Consider the following 18,745-nt stretch of genomic DNA (forward strand, 5'->3'; position numbering starts at 1 on the left):
CCTCAGTACAAGTCTACATGCCCTGCTTACAAAGACCTGCTAGCTCCTGTGCCACCTGTGACTGATTTGTTTGAAGAACAAAAGGAAAACAGTTTGTATAGATGAGTGGTACCAGTAGCTAGTTTTGCAGCAATGGATAAAATGGAAATATCCTCTGAATCTACATATGATTGTTGAACATTTGAAATGTGACAAGTGTCGGGTGCAGTGGTGCACACCTAAAGTCCTAATGACTCAGAAGGCTAAGGCAGGAGAATCACAAGTTCAAGGCCAGCCTTAACTCAGTGAGGTCCTAACTTAGTGAGACCTTGTCTCAAAAAATAAAAAGGGTCGGGATGTGGCTCAGTGGTAAAGCATCTCTGAGTTCAATCCCCAGTACCCACCCTCCAAAAAAAGTGGCTAGCATAACTTAGGAACTGAGGTTCTTTTCTTAATTCAAATGGCCACAAGTCAGTAGTGACCAACACAATGGACAGGTATAGACAGACCTGCTTCAAGTCAATAGTCGAAATTTAATAGCTATAACCTTAGCAAGTTAACCATGTGAGCATCAATTCCTATAGAATGGGGAAATGCATTGCTCCTAAATCACAGGGTGGCTGTCAGTGACCTTAGATACTTGTCAGAACGTGGCACACAATATGTAGAGTTGGGAATGTCACCTTTGGTTTGTGTGGCCAGGAGGGCTTTTAACTGCAGAACCCACAACTATGCCTCTCCTTGCTCTGACTGCAGGCTCATCAGGATTCTGTGTGGTTATAGACTGGCTTCTGTCTCAGTCTTGCCACCTCATGAGAATGAGCTTTTTTTCCTTATTGCATTAGCAGGCTTGTTTGTCTACCTCCTGAATTGGGTTTACCCTTTTAAATATGTGAGCATCTGAACTTGTAAGATAGAGGGCCACACCCCCCTGCCCCATGTACTCAGCTAAGGTATGGGAGGCTGCCAGTCAGGCCGCTTACAGGCCAGCTTGGATCTAACCTTGGTTTCCACCTGGAAGGGTTAGGGAGGTGGTGCAGGTGCTGTCCTTGCTAGGGAAGGACACCTCGTGTTTTGGAACTGGCACCCTTCAGTCTGGCTTCAGTATTGGGACTAAGACACCCTAGTCTGTCCTATGGACACAAAGCTGCTCCTCTGAGCAATGGCCTACATAGATTTCCAGCCTCAGGCCAAGCAAGTGGGCAAGGACAGAACAAGGCTTCCCTCAGAGTTCTGCCAAAGGCACTGACTTTTCGTCCTCGGGGCAGCCTCCCAGCCACAAGCCATGATCTTAGCCACAAGCTCAGCCCTTGACCCTTCTCTGCCTTCCTGGATATCAGCTTCAATTTACCTTCATCAGTCTTTTGTATGTTTCCTTCCAGTCTTGGGTGCATCTTTTTCTTTGCTGCACAGATTAGACTGTATATACAATCTTATATCCTTTATTTCTACCTGACCCTAATCATCACCATGTTAAACCTCCCCAGGCCACTGGCCACCTGCCCCCTTTTCAGCTGTTCTTTACATGCTGCTGGCTGGCAACAGGTAGAAGTCACCACTGGGTACCGTCCACAGCACTGATAACCAAATGATGTGCCTCAGCCTCAAACCTTCCTCTGGGCCAGTCTCCCTCCTCTTCTGTCTTCAACCACAGGGCATGTACCCACATCATCCTACTCTCCCAAGGGCTGCACTCTCCTCCCGCTGGGCAGCTGGTCAGGAAAGAATGTGCAGGGCTATGCACACGCAGTCTACCCTTGAAGCTGGGCCCATCTTTTCTGAGCCGTTTCAGCCATACCACGACTGTACCCAAAAGCTACCATACACCTGCCAGGGTAACCTGAAGACTTTTACTGGCTACACTGGCTGTCCCCGATTCCTTTCTACCTAGATCTTGAGTGCTTAGCAATACTAACTAGATTACTGTAAATATCTGAACTCATTTGGTGCTTCTTCACGTTTGGTCTAGGGATTCATCCTTTCCCTACCACAGCTTCTTCTCCTTTCCCAGCTGTTTTATGGCCTCTTCCACATACTGCTTCTGAGCAGGGATACTGACCAAGGTCCCATGGCCCAACATTTCCAAAAATAATCTCTCAAGAGCATACCCTTGTGCACATAGCCTTGGATTTACCTATAGTTTATCAGTTTGTCAATAATCTAGCAGACCTCTGGCATCCTCACACCAGATCCAACAGGCATCTATGTTGAAACTTTATTACAAAATTATAAAGCAGAGCTCTGTAACAAAAAATACACATTTGGGTTTGCTTTAACACCCAAGTGAGTCTGAGAATCTTAATATAAGCCACTTGAAGTAACACATTCACATCCAGGAGATTTCAACAAATTTATACAATATATATTGAGCACTAATTCCTGTACAGCTTATTCTTATTAGTTTGGATCCAACTATTCCAAGGTATTATGAACCAGTCAGCTGTCCAAGTCTTTTAAAACAAGTCTCAACTGAAATCTCAGCAATCACAGCAAAATCCACAGACTAACTAGAGGAATTAGATGTTGCTGTGATAATTAAGACCAAGGATCCATGAGGGACAAAAGGGGAGGCTCAAGGATAAAAAAAGCAGGTTTTCTACCTGGGTTAAATATGAACTGGAATGGGATCTTAGAATTCCCAACTTTTATTTGGTGTAATAATAAAGACAATACAAAAACAAATCGGTTGTTTGACATCTTTTTTCCCCAATGGAAATCTTCACCAAAAGATGAGATTTAAAGGCAAGTTCTTATTTTTAAAACTGAGTGGCACCAGTTCCAATTCTTACTGAGGTCACCAACCAGCCACCAGTATATTTTTTTTCAGTTCCTATCTATCTAGGAGGAAAGTTGGGAGGTAGGGGAGATGAGGCCTCAGCAGAGAAAGGAGGGAGAGCCTTGAAGTTATTGCTAGATCTAACTGAGTTGCATACACACAGACCTGTTTCACAGTGGAATTGAGGAAACTGAATCAATCCCTTTGATAAACTGGTAGGCATTATAAACTACAGCACTAACTATTCAGCAGAAAGGTGAAAGGCAGAGTCTTGACAGGAAAATCTGATCCCAACTGTGGCGCAGATTATTCTGACTTGGTATAAGGTTGAGTCGAGTGGCCCAGAATAACATTGCCAACTACGCCTCTTAAGGTGTTTAGTGGTTGATGATAGAAAAACTTTCTAAGATAATAGGTCCCCTTAGAAGTTTTCCTCTGCCTTCCAGAATCACAATTGATTGGTTCTAGTCTCGGACCTCAGCTGCAGCATGTTGGGAGAGGGGAGATTCTGCCAAGGCCCTTGGGTATTTCGAGTGTGTTTTATCTGTTGGTAATGGGCGCACACAGTTCTGACAGCAGGTGTGTTCTGTGCTCTTTTGTGCTTATCCGGCTCATTCAGGGGTATAAAAACAGTAGGAGGGCTCAAAAACATTACCTACTCATTACATTGCCCTTCATAAATGGTTCAGAGAATGCTGTTCCCAAATCTACAGAATGAGAAAGGAAATTAAAGCAGGGACTTCCAGCTGTTTAGTCAGGTGCTCTTACATGTATTTTTCCAGGAACTTCATGAGAAGTCTGGCTAGAGGAGAACAACGTTCTTTGCCTGAATCTGTCTATGCCTTGGGTGAGACCAAGTTTAAAACCTCAGTGGGAAAGGGAGAGATTTCATTGAAATGGTTAACAGTCCTGTCTGTAGGAAGAGGATCAGAAGCCAAAGTTAAGAAGAAAGCCACTGCCTCCACCAAATGCGTCCCCTTCCTCATAATCTGAAGTTCAGAATGTTGCAAGGTCAAGCCCCAAAAGAGGAAGCAGTAGAGTATTCATGTACCATCCCTTGCACACACAGACTAGACTAGATTTCCCAGCTGTTTGGGAATCAGATGTTTTGTTGGCTCCCTAGATCAGGTTAGGAGATTGATAGCTCCCAATCCCAACCCTTAAGGAAGTGACTGCACAAATTGAAAATTTTCTATAACATTTTCCTATAGAATTTTATCACCAGAGGTAAGTTTACTGATCCAAATTCTGTCCTAAGTACCACTGTTGGTCTTAACCACATAAACTAACACATTTTTGGTCCAAAGAAACAAACGGATTTTAGGCAGTATAGCAAGAGACAGGTATGTTAAAGCACAGAAAGCCAGAGAGACCAGAAGTTTAAATCCAAATGTGCTGGGTCTAGGAGGACTTCTGACTGGTGGGATACAGGAGGAAGGGTGAAAATGTGTCTAGGTTCTCAGAGGAAGGAAGACATGGTCCAAGTTCTGGAAAGTCCTCTGTTCATCAGTTACTACCATCACCCAAGATCACTAATGCAGGCACTCACCCATGTGATTTGTACCAGTTCCCACTGGCCTCGGGGGCTCTGCCAGCCAAGAGGTACACCCCTATGGCAAGACAGACATGCCGAGGTATGACGTGGCATCTTTGCTTGCCCTGGTCTTGGGAACACTACAAAATTTCCTGTTAGCCTGCCCCTCTGCAAGCTGACCAACCCTGAGCCCAGATACCCTGGGCTATATCCCTGTAAGGCACTGAAGAAGCCGGTGCCAGCCCTTAGGACCGGAAGACGTGAACAGCTCGGATCACATACTGCCGGCAGATGGGACATTCATTCATGCGCTTGCCACATTTAGTACAGGTTACCATGTGGCCACACTCCAGCAGAACACAGTCAATGGGTGAGTCCATGCAGATCTTACACAGGTTCTCCTCCAGTCCAGACGGCATTGCTCCCCCTGTACAAACACACAGTGCAGGAAATGGGCAGAGGACAAAGTGAACCAGAGTATCCATTGTCTCAGATTGTCTCAGAAATTATTTCAGTGTGTTTGGGAAGTCAGAGGACAGAGGTGGGAGAAAATTGGCAAAATGAAATCCCCCAAATTCACACACTTCCCTCAAAATAGAGCTCCTTCCAGAAAACTTAGCAACTAATCCCAGTTGCTTGTTTAATCCATACCTCCTCCCAAGACTATAGATTTGAAGATAGTACTGTGGAAAAAATACATCCAGAGCATGGAAACTAGGACAAAGTCCTCAAAGCTTAAAAGAAATTAGATAAGCCGGGCTCGGTGGCACATGCCTGTAATCCCATTAGCTCAGGAGGCTGAGATAGGAGGATCACAAATTCAAAGCCAGCCTCAGCAAAAGTGAGGCACTAAGCAACTCAGTGAGATGCTGTCTCTAAATAAAATGCAAAACAGGTCTAGGGATGTGACTCAGTGGTCAAGTGACTCTGAGTTCAATCCCTGGTATCCCCCACCCAGATCCCCCCACCCCGCAAAATGAGACAACTGAGGGTGTAATATGGTGAGTGAGGGGTACTTGGACTCATTATCCCCTGAGGTAGAATATGCAGAAAAGACAAAACTGGTTCAGGAAGTTTAGACATAAGCAGAACTGTAATGAATGGTGCATTAGGAACCATGAGGCTTACCTATAAACACATTCCCAATTTAAGGAAGTTAAAGATCATGGGGGCCTCCTGTGCTATCCCATAAACTAGTTTTCTGAGAATTCCTGATGCAGGAGCTCAGCGGTTTACCACTCCCCACTCTGTGCCAGTCCCACAAAATTTTTTCTGGCCCCCTGACTGCTATTCACATTGTATTCTATTTTTGGTTTGCCTACTTATCAGTCTCCCCCCAGGAGACTTAAGTAGATTTAATTTAACATACTCAATTTCCACAATCATATACTTAGCATTTGCTATGTGCTGAGGCTTCGTATTCATCTTTGAAACCCCAAATCACAAGTCACTCAGTAGATATTCTCGAAATGTCTTATAATAAATGTCTCCCAAGGGAATCGAAGAAGCTCACCTTGACCAAATGTCTAATGTGCAACAGGCTCCAAAGAACTTTGCATGTATTAACCCACTGAATCCTCACAGGAACTATGAAGTAGGTAAACTTATTTTTCTCATTTTATACATAAGGCAACTGAGGCTAGAGTTAAGTGACTGCCCAAGAGCACACAGCTACTAAGTGGACGAGCCAAGATTCAAACCCAGGTGGGCGGGTCCCACAGCTGCTCATTGGCAGTACAGCCTTCTGGATAAGTGCTCTGTGGGTAGAGACTACTGAGACAGTATTAATTGCCCAGTGCACAGAGTTCTCAGCAAATGCTAACTGCCTTGTGCCAGTGGTAGGATATGGTAAGCATGACCAGTATCCTAGTTCAGCTGCATAAACAAAAAAATCTTCATGTTCAAAACTCCAGCTATTTCTAGCATGTCTTAAACTGCACCTGAACTGGGTCACCATAAACAGAGAAGTAGTTTCATACCAGTCATTGCTATATGGGGCTTCACCATTCCACAGGGGCAGTCTCTCAATCTATTGCTTCTAAAGTTTCTTTTTCTCTTCTCTGAACAAGTCATAAAGTCAAGAAAGACCTCCCCTAGGAGGAGGTGGGTAGCTGTGAATGGGAGTAAAACCTATTTACTTCTCTTGAGGGGCTGTTGCCCTAACAGGGAAGGTTTGGAAGGCCTACAAATCTCAAGATCTACAGGATCACTTTGTAGAACTTCAGTTACTTTTTCCTTTTTTCAGGAGCAACAATAAATTCATCAACCCAGTCCTCAGCATTCTCCCAGGGAACAGGGGAAAAAAGGCAGGCACCAAGTGAGGGACGAACCCAGCCTCCAGACAGTTTCAGGAAACAGAAAAGCTCAACTCCCTGCTCCATTCTGAGCAAAAGGCCATTTTACTAATTAACAAATTTGGACAGTGCTCTGAAAAAGGTTTAAAATGCTTTGCAGACCACAACACTACTTTGAGACTGTTTACTTGGGAAGGAACTCACAACCCTAGACCTTGAGGCTTTCAAAATGATGTAACACAGTTTAGAATACTTCCTGGATTGTCAAGAGTGTATCCTGGAGCTGTACCCACTGGTGGACCTCAACACACCGGTGGGTTACAGCAGTTGAGATGGGAGATGCACCTTGTGCTCAGAGAGCAAAATCCAGGTGATTCCTATCCTGATTTTTCCACAGCAGCTCTGACTACTGCCCAGCCCCGTACAAATAGTCCTTCAGTTCACCACCCTTTCTCTTTGGTTGGTACCAGAAGCTGGTACACATCTCAAGTGACTTTCCCACCTAGACCACAAATGAGTGGAAACACAGAATTAGGAAAAAACAAAATGAGCAGGACTTGTGGCAAAAAGGCAGCCCAGAGCTGTGAAGATCAATCTGCCCCTGGGCACGCTGCCACTCTGCTTTCTTCCCAGAGGACAGGAGGATGAGCATTTCTAAAGATGTTGAGAAACCCCAGTGAATTTCCACACACCCTCTCTTTGGAAACCCATATGCTCATAATTTTTAAGAATGTCAAAAGGGATTAGGGTTGAAGATGGGAGGAGGACAGAATCAGGAGGAACCTAAGCCCATTTCCAAAAAGAAACAACTACATACCGTTTTGGTCCTCAGCACCACACACTGAAAAGGAAAGAGAAAGATGTCTAAATATGTGATGGTGTGATGGCACAAGGGAAGTCGCCCACCACCCTCATGTCATTTCTGACTCTGGCCACTTCCCTGCTGGGAACCAGGCCTGTCAAAAGTCTGCACAGACACTTGCCCTCCTCCTTCACTGCATGCTGAGAACTCCCACAGAGCTCCTGCTGGTGCATCTGCTCTACTTTTAGAAGAAGGTCCTCCATTAGTCTGCAGGAACAAAACCACCTGAAGGACACTCTAAATATGCCACATCCTTTCCTATTGCCTTTGAATTCAGCATTCAAGTAAAAAAAAAAAAAAAAGAATGAAGAATCTGGCTGTTTCATTCAGTCATGGGTTCTGGATAAAGTTCTCACATGCAGTCATTATTCCACTCCCCAGGTCCTTGCAACTCTAGGGAGACTTGAGAGAATCTCAGAGAAAACTGAGACACCATGTCAGTAGGTCTCAGTCTGCAACCAGGTGAGTACTTGGATGTCTCAACTCTGATGAATTTTTGCCATTTAAATTTATTAGAAGAGAGCCTGACATCTGGCTTCAACCACTGTTATGCAAGGAATCAAATAAAGCTCTGTAGGAACTGTATCAGCTGGGAATGGGAAGGAAGGTGAGGGTTTGGTGGTGAAAAATTTGGGGGAAATATTGACTTCAAAACAGCCAAACACCTTTTTCTTCTGTAGGTAGGTATTAAAAAAATACCTACCATGAAATCAGTGTGGCATTAAATATTTCCCCAGACTCAACCACATACTAAGATATTGTACTGGATAACTCCTGAAAATGATGTCAAATGCTTTGGGAAATGAACAAAAGGTATGGCCCAAGTGCTGGCAGAACAGATATGTTCTCCCACTGTGGTTGCTGAGATTCACTTCCTAATCTCCCAAATATGCATGTGTTGCTGGAGTAGGGGTGAGTATGGAGGAGGCGGCGTATGGCAGGAAAGGCATGGGCTTAGACTAGAAAATCCTCCATTCAAACCTGAGCTCCACAATAAGAGGGTAATGCCAATAATCCCCCTCCCTGCTCAGGTTGCTTTGAGGATGAAACAAGTGTGTACAATATGAACCAAGTCTTGGCACTTAACCACAAGTGACAGCTATGATTAGATGGTACAAATATAAGTGGCCTTCCTCCTCAGCTTAAAAGCATGCAACTGAATCAGGTCATGCCATCATGTTTTGGGATGATAGCAAACACCCTAGAGCTCTGTGTAGCTGCCACCCAGACAGCCCTCACCCAAGTGCTGGAGTCCTTTCTGATCCTTGTACAGCCTTGTCACTCTCTCCATCAGCTCCCACTTCTCACAGCAGCCCTTGTAGTTGACGAAGTTGCGAGCCAGGATCTCTTTCAGCTGCCGCACCGTCAGGCCTTCAATGTCTTCCAGGTGGGTCAGGTCAGACAGAGAGGCCCGCCGGCCTGGGACAAAGCTGTCTTCAGAGTCAATGGACTGAAATGGCAAAGATGAGATGAGGGGGTTCAGCTCTTGCTTCCTCCGAGCACCTTTCTTCAAGGACCCCAACTCACTCATTGCACTGCATTTTGGTGATGGACCTCAAGAAGAGTAGGAACAACAGAGACAAAGGAATGCCTGGCATGGGCCTTTGCACTGCAAACTGGACTAGAGTCTCTTCCTGACTCACAGATCTGTGCCCAGGTGCAGGTAGCCACAAAACAACCATCAAGTATAACATATACAGGGAGCACGGTCTTGAGTCAGATGGCCCTAATTCTGACCTGACCCCTCTGCTATCTAAATGTTAAATAATTCCTGGCAAGCTGCTTCTCTCCTCTGGGCCTGTATGCCCCTCCACAAAGTAGATAAAGCAGTGCTACCATACAAGGTTCCTATGAAGATCAAATGTGGCAGTGCATGAAACCCCCAAGCTTGGTGCTCGCCTGTCTCTCTGCCTGGGAGAGTACTGCTTGCCTCTGGAAGAGGCCATACACATCCTCAATCATGGTTCTTGGCCCTGACAGCTGTGCTGTCTGGACTGGCCTTGGCCTTAACTCCTCATTATCTGACCCTCTTCTCCTGACAATGGCTACTGTGTGAGAACGCAAAAGAAAAGAACAACTAGGTTTTTACAGTAGCACCCATAGCCTACCCTCTGGCAGCTCTTAGAAAGTCAAAAGACCGGGAACATAATGGGCCACAAGGCTCCAGTCTCCACTGTGACCTCATCCCTGCTTACTCACACACTGACAGCACCAAAGATTCATATGGAATGCTAGCACTAAACTCCCCTGAGAACAAAACCTCAGGACCATCATATCACAGATTGGTTTCTTCTCTCTCCACCTCGGAGTCGGCTAAGAGGCTCCTAAGAGCATCCCAAGAATACCAGTGAAAGAGCAAAGGCAAAGGTGCAGACCGGAGTAGAGGCCCCACCTGGGTCTCATCCTCGGTAGGTGCTCTGGCTGTGCTCTCCAGGTAGACAGGCTCCTCTTGGTCCTGAGACACATGGCCATTGGCCTGTGGGGAAGAGAAAGGTGCCATCACATCCACAGAGATGTCCAGGAAATTTGCATAGCATGAGACTCTTTCCAGCTCACATGTCCAAAATGTATTCCCATATCCCCCGGAGACCAAACTTCCCACAACAGTGTCACAAATGCCTGTTCTCTACACCAAACCTGTCAGTCAGAGAAAACTATACAGATTTCAGTAGACACACAGCTGCCCTCCAGAATAAGAATGTATTAGTGAATTCTACCCACGACCAAGATGGCAATGGCCCCCACTCACAATTTACTATCAGCCTGAACATAATCACTGTGTCCATCCCACTGCTGAACTGCTCTCTCCCTACCACCAAGTTTGCTCCTGACACTGATCCAAAATTTCCCTCTCCACAACTTTCACCCAATGCCCCTTGTTCTGTCCCTCAGAACAATGGCCACTGTTTTTCCAAACGGCTCATACAATCTCTTCCTCCTTCATTCTGAATCTCCCTGGCTTCCTCAATGGAACCTGAGGGAATAGTCCCTAGATCCTCACCACTCTAGTCCTTGTCTCCAGCCTGGTCACTGCTCTCACATCTTCAAAATGTGCTTCAACCAGCAGGGCACACTAAGAGTGTCTCAAAACCTGTTCAAACATCGTTTAATGAATCTACAAATCTACCAACCTAAGACTACAGAAGACAAATGCCTAGGCTTGCAGAGTTTCATAATACTCAGAATTCTAGCTTCCCAAAAAGAGCCTCCTAGGTGCTACTCTAGGGGAGGGTTTGCCAAACAGTAGTTACAGCTCTGAGCTTTCTGTTCCATCACTATTTATACCACAAATCCCTAACTAGATCCTCTTCACTCCCTGCTGCTTCCAGGAAATGTGTCTGGTATGAGCTCAGAGCCTTTCAACCAGACCCTCAGAGTACCAACAAAGGGATAACTTGGGAAACCAAATTCACCCACTGGCCTAGCCACTCATCAAAAGAGTCAAACTACTGTGGAAATGAAAACAAAGACAATATGCCAGTGACGACAAGAACATACATGTGTATAGGGATGAATCCCAAACAACATCTACAGCTCCAGTTTTCTTTTTTTGGAACTGAATTCAGGGGCACTTGGCCACTGAGCCACATTACCAGTCCTACTTTGTGTTTTATTTAGAGACAGGGTCTCACTGAGTTGCTTAGCACCTTACTAAGTTGCTGAGGCTAGCTTTGAACTTCGATCCTCCTGCCTCAGCCACTGCATTTACAGGTGTGTGCTACCATGCCTGGCTACATCTCCAGCTCTCTTAACTTATGTAGACATGGTGTCCATCATTCTCTTGAGTCTTTCAGAGTCTAGCCTGTTCCTTGGTGGACAGCTTTTGTATGTCCTTTGTTTCCTAGAAAGAGAAACTGGACCTCATACCACAAAGCATGCTCCTGTATTGCCAGTTTGCCCACAGGCTAAATCAAAATCCACGGCTCATATCTGTCCACTGTTTATTGCAGACTTTTCCTTTCCTAGCAACTGTCACTACGGCACTAAATGTAAAGGACAGAACCCTAGTGGAGCAAATAATATGAGAAGATTTGCATTCTGAGCACAGCTCACTTGTAGACTCAACTAATAGCCTTGCATAGGGTGCCTAACTTGGCCATGCCTGTCTGCCCTGATTGCTAAATGTAGAATGTAGACTTCATCAGGACAAGGAAAGTGAGTTGACACTCAGGTCCTCTGGAAAAGTACTCAATAACAACCAGCATGCAGTTGTGACCTGTGGATGCCATCTGGAAATTTCTAGTTAATAACAAAAACCTTATAATATTTCATTTAAAAAATCTACCAAAGTAACTAACTCTGGGGATTTGTTCAGTGGTTGAGTGCCCCTGGGTTTCAATTCCTGATATCAAAAAATAATAATAAAATAAAATTTTAAAAAATAAATAAATAGAAATCCACCTGAAGCTGGGTGTAGTGGTGCCACCTGTAATTCCAGCCACTCAAGAGGCTGAGACATGAGGACCTGAAGTTCAAAGCCAGTCTCAGCAACCTAGTGAGGCCCTAAGCAACTCAGCAAGACCCTGTCTCAAAATAAAAAATAAAAAATGTTGGAGATGTGGCTCAGTGGTTAAATACCCATGGGTTCAATCCCCAGTATCTCCCCACCCTCGCTAAAAAAATAATTCCTCAAGTTCCTCTCCTTGTTTCCCTTAAACAGAGAGAAGTGCTCCAAAACTTGAGCAAAAAGAGGAACATATTGCAAGAGGTGAAACCTGTCTAGCATACCAAGAGCTTTGGAAAGAGTTAAAGTCCAGCTGGGGAGAAAAACATGCTCAAGCCAACTAGAGAGTTAAATGATTTTACTGCAGTAAAATTATGCGATCACATTGGCCTTTATGCCTCAGTGCCTGTCAAGAGCTGAATAAGAGTGCCCAGTCCTGGCAAAGGAGGTGATCATAACAAGAGGCAACTTTATGTCACATGTGAGAAAGGACAGTGCTAGCACCATACCAGCCCTGAAGCTCAAAGCTCTTTAGACATGGTATCACACTACTCAAGCCTTCCTCCATCCTGGCAAAATCAAAAGGAGATTGGGATTGCTGATCCCATGTCATTGTTGCAAGTTTTTCCAAGGTGACCAAGGAGTCAGGAACAAAAGTGGATAGGGGGCTGGGGGATACTTCAGTGATAGAGTGCATGCTTAGCAAACACAAGACCCTAGGTTCAATACCTAGCAATCCCCAGCCAAAAAAAAAAAAAAAAAAAAGAATGTGGAAGCCAGATTTAAGTTCTGATTTCCCACTGCCCATATAGATATCAGGGTCACTAAAGTACTTCTGTAGATCTGTGTGACACCACTGCTCCTGACACTAGGATTAATTAAGTCGACTGGCTGCACTAGAATCCAAGAATTGGTCTATCCTCCTCTCTCTTTCAGGGGCTGGTTGAGGATAGAGATCACTCATTTCTGCACTCCCCATGCCCAGCTCACAGTTCAGTCAATATGCTACCCTTAACTTACCATTTCCAGGCCCATGAGATAAGGACACCACAGTGACCAGGAAAGTAGCAAGGAAACTCCTCCTTCCCTGCTTAGAGTCCTTTTCTCCTATATGCCTTGTGATGGTTACCAAGGAATGAGTCCCCAATCTGGCTATAGAAGACCATAGGTAAATTGGAGCGCAAATATGAATAGAACTAAATTTACAGAGCTAATGGTGAACTAATGAATAGTTCTTCAAAATATCTGTGGAACAATGAGTTTTTAAAATGTCTGACTAGGATAATATCTATTAAAAACAAAAACCACAAAACATGGTGCCATGCACATCATCCCTGAAGAAACCCCAAACACAAGTCTGATGTCCAGAAATCAATATTTCCTGCATCAGTAAGCAGAGAGGCAGGACCATACACGGGCTCATTACCTGCTGACTTTCCTGAGGAGGAACAGAGGTGGCTTGTGCAGGTGAAGAAGGGAGGCTGGGTGAGGTAGGAGGTACTGTGCTGGCATGAGGCTGGGTCAGGAAGGCCTGCTGCTCAGGAAAGTCCGGGGACAAGGTTGGGACATGAGTCCTGTCCTCCTCGGAGATTACAGGCTGCTGGCCAAGCACCAAGAATACCAGCTCTTCTTTCTCCCGGCACATTTCAGTAGAGATGTCATGGAGGCTGAGGTAGTCCCTCAGGTCCTTCACCTTCATCTTCATGAGCTCTTCCCGCTGAAAGGCTGTGGCTCGGAACCGTTGGCAGAGAAGGCAGAGGCGGGGCCCATTCCCCTCTTGGCTTGAACAGGTCATGCAGAAATTTTTCTTACAGTCCAAACAGGTCTGCTGCTTAGAGCAAGAGGCAGAGGAAAATGTGTTAGCCTGAGGCAACAAGACAAATCTGGCAGGACCACCACACCTGGCAGGATCCTTCAAGTCACTTTGTTACAAGCTATCTCCTATATCCAAGGGCACAAGCTACTTTGCAGAACCCAGATGAAAAGCCACTCAAAGATACCTGTATATATCTATGTATTCATGTACAGGACACTTGGCATTTAGAATTTTATTTAAAGCTTCTCAATTAGTTTTACTGACAGGGTACCTGAAGCTATTAATTAAAACTACCACCTTTGGAATTCAAATACTCTGCATTTTTATTAAACCTCCTTCCCCATTTTTCATGATTATCACCTTGGGTATATAACTTTGTCTCTCTGGCACTTAGTTTCCACATCTATAAAATGGGGTAATATCAGTACTTATTGCATTTAAGTATATCTGATATGTAATGAGTTCCCAATAAGTGCTAGTGATTTTAGTTATTATCTCTAGGAAATACTGGCTAATGATAAAAGCCAGGATTCAAGTCCTAAACTGTCATTCTTTCTACTTTATTGCTAAGGAAAGAAGGTAAATGTGTGAAAGTTAAGGTGGCAGGTGTTGCTACTGTTAATTAGTATTAATTCAATTTATGGAGGTGCTATTATGTGCTAGAGCTATACCTAGCTTGTCATTGAATTCTCAAAGCACCCTGAAAAGTACGTATCAGGGTTCTTTCCTGATTTGCAAAGCAACAAGAAGGGAAACTGAGTATTCTGTTCAAGGTCAGGCAGGAAAAGCAGAGCTGAGGTTCACAGTTGAGGTCTGAGTCCAGTGCCCATGATTATGCCCCTCTCACCCTGCCCTGCTGCCACACTCAGAATCATCCAAACAGCCAGCAGTACTGAGTCATGAGCCTGGCTTTCCACCTCCAAACGCCCAAGCCAGCGCCCCATCCAGAGGCTGGTGCCAGCTTCCACTAATCTAGCAAGGCCACTCAGAGTGCTGGGAGGTAGGTGGTGTATAAGGTCACTTCCAAGACAAATATTTAGACACAATGAGAGGCCCCAGACACTAGGGCACTCTCCTTTGTGAAAACACAGAGTGTCTTGGCGACAGCACCTGACAAACAAGCTGGCACAGCCTGGCGGCAGCTCCTCCCACAACCACAAACAGCATGCCAGAGTTTGCTGGACCCACAGGAAGCAAAGCCTTGCTGCTCAAGCTGCAGGCTGCGCCAGCACAGTGACACCTGGCTGAGCTCAGTTCCAGCCAAGGGCAGGTCACCCTCCCAGGAGAGGAAATTCCCTCCCAGCACCCTGGGTTTGTCCTCTTGGGCACCCTCAACTGATCCTCTAAAGAAGTTAAACACTTTCCTTCTGTGATGACTTAAGCATGTTTTTGCTTCCTCTTTTCTAAATATAGGAAGCTGTGCAACCCATGTAAGAATGCCCAAGAGACTTAAGAATCTCATAATCAAGGTCATAGGAACCTTATGTGGTGCTGAAGCTAGTCCACATAGTTAAGGCAGCTGCAGTAGTGTTTGTGTAAGCATCATTCCTACCATAAAGGGAAAAGGACATATTAATCATCCAGTTTGGGCTATTAAGACTTAGAAGGTGTTGCAAAAGGACACACACCAGCTCCTTTATTCTCCACACAGTTATAACCAGACGATGAACTGCAGAGAGTGGCAGAAAAGAACACATGGCTGTGCTAACATCATAATGTTCTTACAGGACCAGCAGTCACGCAGGTGGAGTATTTGGAGTTCATTCATATCTAAAATTTTCCCATGGAAAAATGGAATGTTTAGGATGGCTGACAGTGAAATGAAGAGGCGTCAATGTCTTAAAGCTGTGGTCCTGTCATGAACATTATTTAAGTCATTGCAGTCTGACAAGCTCTAGCTTGACACAATTATATAGCCTATGTGGCTCAATCAGCCAGATCCAAAGAATTCTACAAATGTGTGTGGCTTGTTGGATGAAAGATCAAAATGGAAAGATAGCAACTTGGCTTCTTTGTACCCCTGCCACCAGGGACTCTGAAGTAAGTGAACATCTGCACAATACTCTAGAGGAGGAGGATAGCGCTCAAGGCTAAATTCCCAGAGTTGAGTGTGGTGGCAGAGAGAGCAAAGGCAGAGGGGGAAAAAGCTGTAAACCAATGTGGGCAGAACAGCAAAGGAATCCCTATATGTAAATTCTAGCAAATGGTTCAAACCAATCAATTAACAAGTTAGCGGGAAAGATGAATGAGGGATAGCAACAGGCCTGCAGAAATGCCCAGAGTACACTCAGACACCCAGCATCAAGAGCTGGCAGTGGCACCTCAGGTGGGCACTACCCTTCAGGGATACCAAGTAGGGTACTTTGCTTTCTCATCCTCAACAATCAATCTGCTTCCCTTCTCTATCCCCTCCTTGCCTGTGTTTCCTGGCACTGCTCAGGCCCACTTTTTCACTCTACCAGTCTAAGGACCACTGGGATATTATATGTGAGATAATTCACATAAAGCTAAAGGTACAGAGTTATCTTTTATTCTCTTTCCCTTCTGCCTCATCTCAGCTCTTCCCAACACCTAAGAACCACTTCTCTTTCCACTCTTGAGATATGTATACTACTCCTGTGTTTCCAAGCACAACTTCTCCCTCCTCTTCAAAACGGTACAACTAAAGAGGCTGGGTGCCAAAACACAATCCAAAATTGCCAGGGCCATTGCTAACTATAGGCAGGTGTTATATGCTGATGGGATAAATGGCTTATGAAAAAATTACAGCCTGCCACTTCTTTCAAAGACTGGGAATTTGGAAATGCAGGGAGTTCTTCTTTCTTATATTTTCTTAAAAAGTCCTAAATGTTATCTATACTTTGCACTCAATAGGCATGCAGAAAATACTGACCATAATGGGGGGGAAAAAAAAAAGACACCAGGATCCATGTAATCAATGCAATTCAACCACTTCTAGAAAAGACATTTTAAAAGCTTCTGGCTATTAAATGCCAAGCACTTAAGATAAGAATGCTGATCCACTTAAGCATGAAATTACAAATGAAAAATTCTTATAGGAGAAAACATCCTTACTATCCACAAAATTCATTGTGAATTGCACAAAATTAATTTGTACTTTTGCAGCAAGAAAACAACTTACCAATAATCATCTTTCATCATCCAAATTGGGATTCATCTCCCCCCACAAAGCTTTTCTTGCCATAGTGGCTTTTCTCTGGCAGGTCTCATTGTGTGGTATTTGCTGCCCCAACTTCCCTGTCCAACTGCAAGCTCCCTGGGTGAGCAGGGATAGCCTCTATTTGTCTGTCTCCCTATCGGAGGTCTGTCACTTATCATCAACTCATGCTAAATGTCTCCTGAGAGGGAGCTTTGGAATCCAGGACCTGTGTTTGAATCAGCTCTGCCACTTAATAGTCATGTGCTTTTGGGCACTGGCTAAATAAAGAAAAAAGTTGTGTGTGTGTGTGTGTGTGTGTGTGTGTGTGTGTTTCTCTTTGGCTATTTGTCAGAAAAGTTGACAGGTACAGTTTTAATATTTTGAACTGTAAGCCTTAGTTTATCATATATAATATGAGACTTGGTGGACTCTAAAACCTATATATGGTTACTATGAGGATTAAATGAAACCAACAATCTAAATTTAAAAACACCTAAAAATCTAAAGGAAATTAAAAATCTAAATCTTAAAACTAACTCTTACACACACTGGGTGGTTTCAAAAATAATATTTCTCTCAATTTCCCATTACCACCATTTTAACTTCATACCCTATCATCCTCTCTTGGGTGCAAATCTCTCATTCTGCAGAAGAAAAAACTTGTTACTGCTGGGCACTGGAAAAGGGACAGCCCACACCCACACCTTCACACAGCCAATGATTCCATTTCCTGCTTGCTGATCTGGGAAGCACAGCTCCCAAGCATTTCAAAAGAAAATCTGTTACAGTAAACAAGCTCCAGCCTCTGTCTACTATGGTCTGGATGCACCTGAGACATCCTTGACATTGCCTTTGATAAAAAGAACAGGTTAACCTGCAGTCAGGCCTTGTACAATCGCAGCTAATGGAGCAAACAACACTGGGGCCTGTTACATTCCGAGCATCATGCTGGGGGCTCTTCATAGCTTATTTTATTCTAACTCTAGGACATGACTACCATTGTCATCCCCACTTCACAGAAGGGGAAACTGAATCTCAAGAGAGGTTAAGTCATACAATTAGTAATTGACAAAGCTGTTATCTGAATTCAAGTCAATTGGTTCCAAATCTATGCTGAGATGCTTGGCTTTTACTTGAGTAGTCCTTCTTGAACATCCTTAAAAAAGGGATGGGCCAGGGTCCCTAGCACCACATTAGTAGAGGTCACGTGGCAGGCATTCAGAACAAGGCCAATGGCCTTGCCTGTGGTCCTAAGGCTGTGGACAGAGCAGATTGAGAAGGCAGCACTCACCTTCCTGGCTGTGTTTGCAAAGTGAGCCCCACAGGCCTTGCAGCTTGGTTCCAAGCCTGTTGGGGATGGGAAGGAGCTGTACCCAGGGTTGGAATAGGCTTGTGTCCTGGCTCCGGGAGCTGGTGGGACCTCCTCAGGCTGTCCATCCAGGCAGAACCAGTTGCAACAGGTTGCCCACATGATAAAATCTGGTGCAAGGGAGGAAGGGAGGAAAGGTCCAAGTTAAGATACACCAGTACTGCAGATTCCATCCCCAAGAGTGCTGGTGAGCAGGGACGCTGGAGCCACACCTTCCAAGTAGAAGAGAAGATGTGTCCCAGGAATTGAACCCAGGCATGCTTAACCACTAAGCCACTTCCCTGGCACTTCTTTTTATTTGGAGACAGGATCTTACGGTTGCTCAGAGCCTAGCTAAATTGCTGAGATTGGCCTTGAACTTGTGATCCTTCTGCCTCAGCCTCCCAGGTATGTGGGATTATACGTGTATGCCAGCTCTACTGTTAATTCCTATTATGTACATGAGGCAAGGGCATGGTGGCACATACCTCTCTATTCCCAGCTACTTAGGAGGCTAAGAGAGGAGGACTGC

The 18,745-nt window shown here is 44.8% G+C and overlaps 1 protein-coding gene across 4 annotated transcripts in view; it reads right to left on the bottom strand.

Moving 5' to 3' along the window:
- The window catches only part of LOC114082774 (E3 ubiquitin-protein ligase rififylin), a 786,130-nt gene that overhangs the window by 719,392 nt on the left and 47,993 nt on the right, over nt 1-18,745 (bottom strand). For 3 of the 4 annotated variants that reach the window (XM_034635367.2, XM_027923862.3, XM_027923864.3), the window contains exons 2-7: nt 18,157-18,344; nt 13,316-13,717; nt 9,838-9,921; nt 8,685-8,895; nt 7,401-7,424; nt 2,181-4,716 (exon numbers count right to left, since the gene is read on the bottom strand). The exons of the other annotated variant lie outside the window; for it this stretch is intronic. In XM_034635367.2, coding sequence (XP_034491258.2) covers nt 4,535-4,716; nt 7,401-7,424; nt 8,685-8,895; nt 9,838-9,921; nt 13,316-13,717; nt 18,157-18,344 — 1,091 coding nt within the window. In that variant the 3' untranslated portion in view covers nt 2,181-4,534. Of the gene's footprint in view, nt 1-2,180; nt 4,717-7,400; nt 7,425-8,684; nt 8,896-9,837; nt 9,922-13,315; nt 13,718-18,156; nt 18,345-18,745 lie in introns of those variants that run through there. 4 annotated transcript variants of the gene reach the window in all.

The sequence above is a fragment of the Marmota flaviventris genome (assembly GCF_047511675.1).
Source record: "Marmota flaviventris isolate mMarFla1 chromosome 17 unlocalized genomic scaffold, mMarFla1.hap1 SUPER_17_unloc_1, whole genome shotgun sequence".
In the NCBI taxonomy this organism is placed as follows: domain Eukaryota; kingdom Metazoa; phylum Chordata; class Mammalia; order Rodentia; family Sciuridae; genus Marmota; species Marmota flaviventris.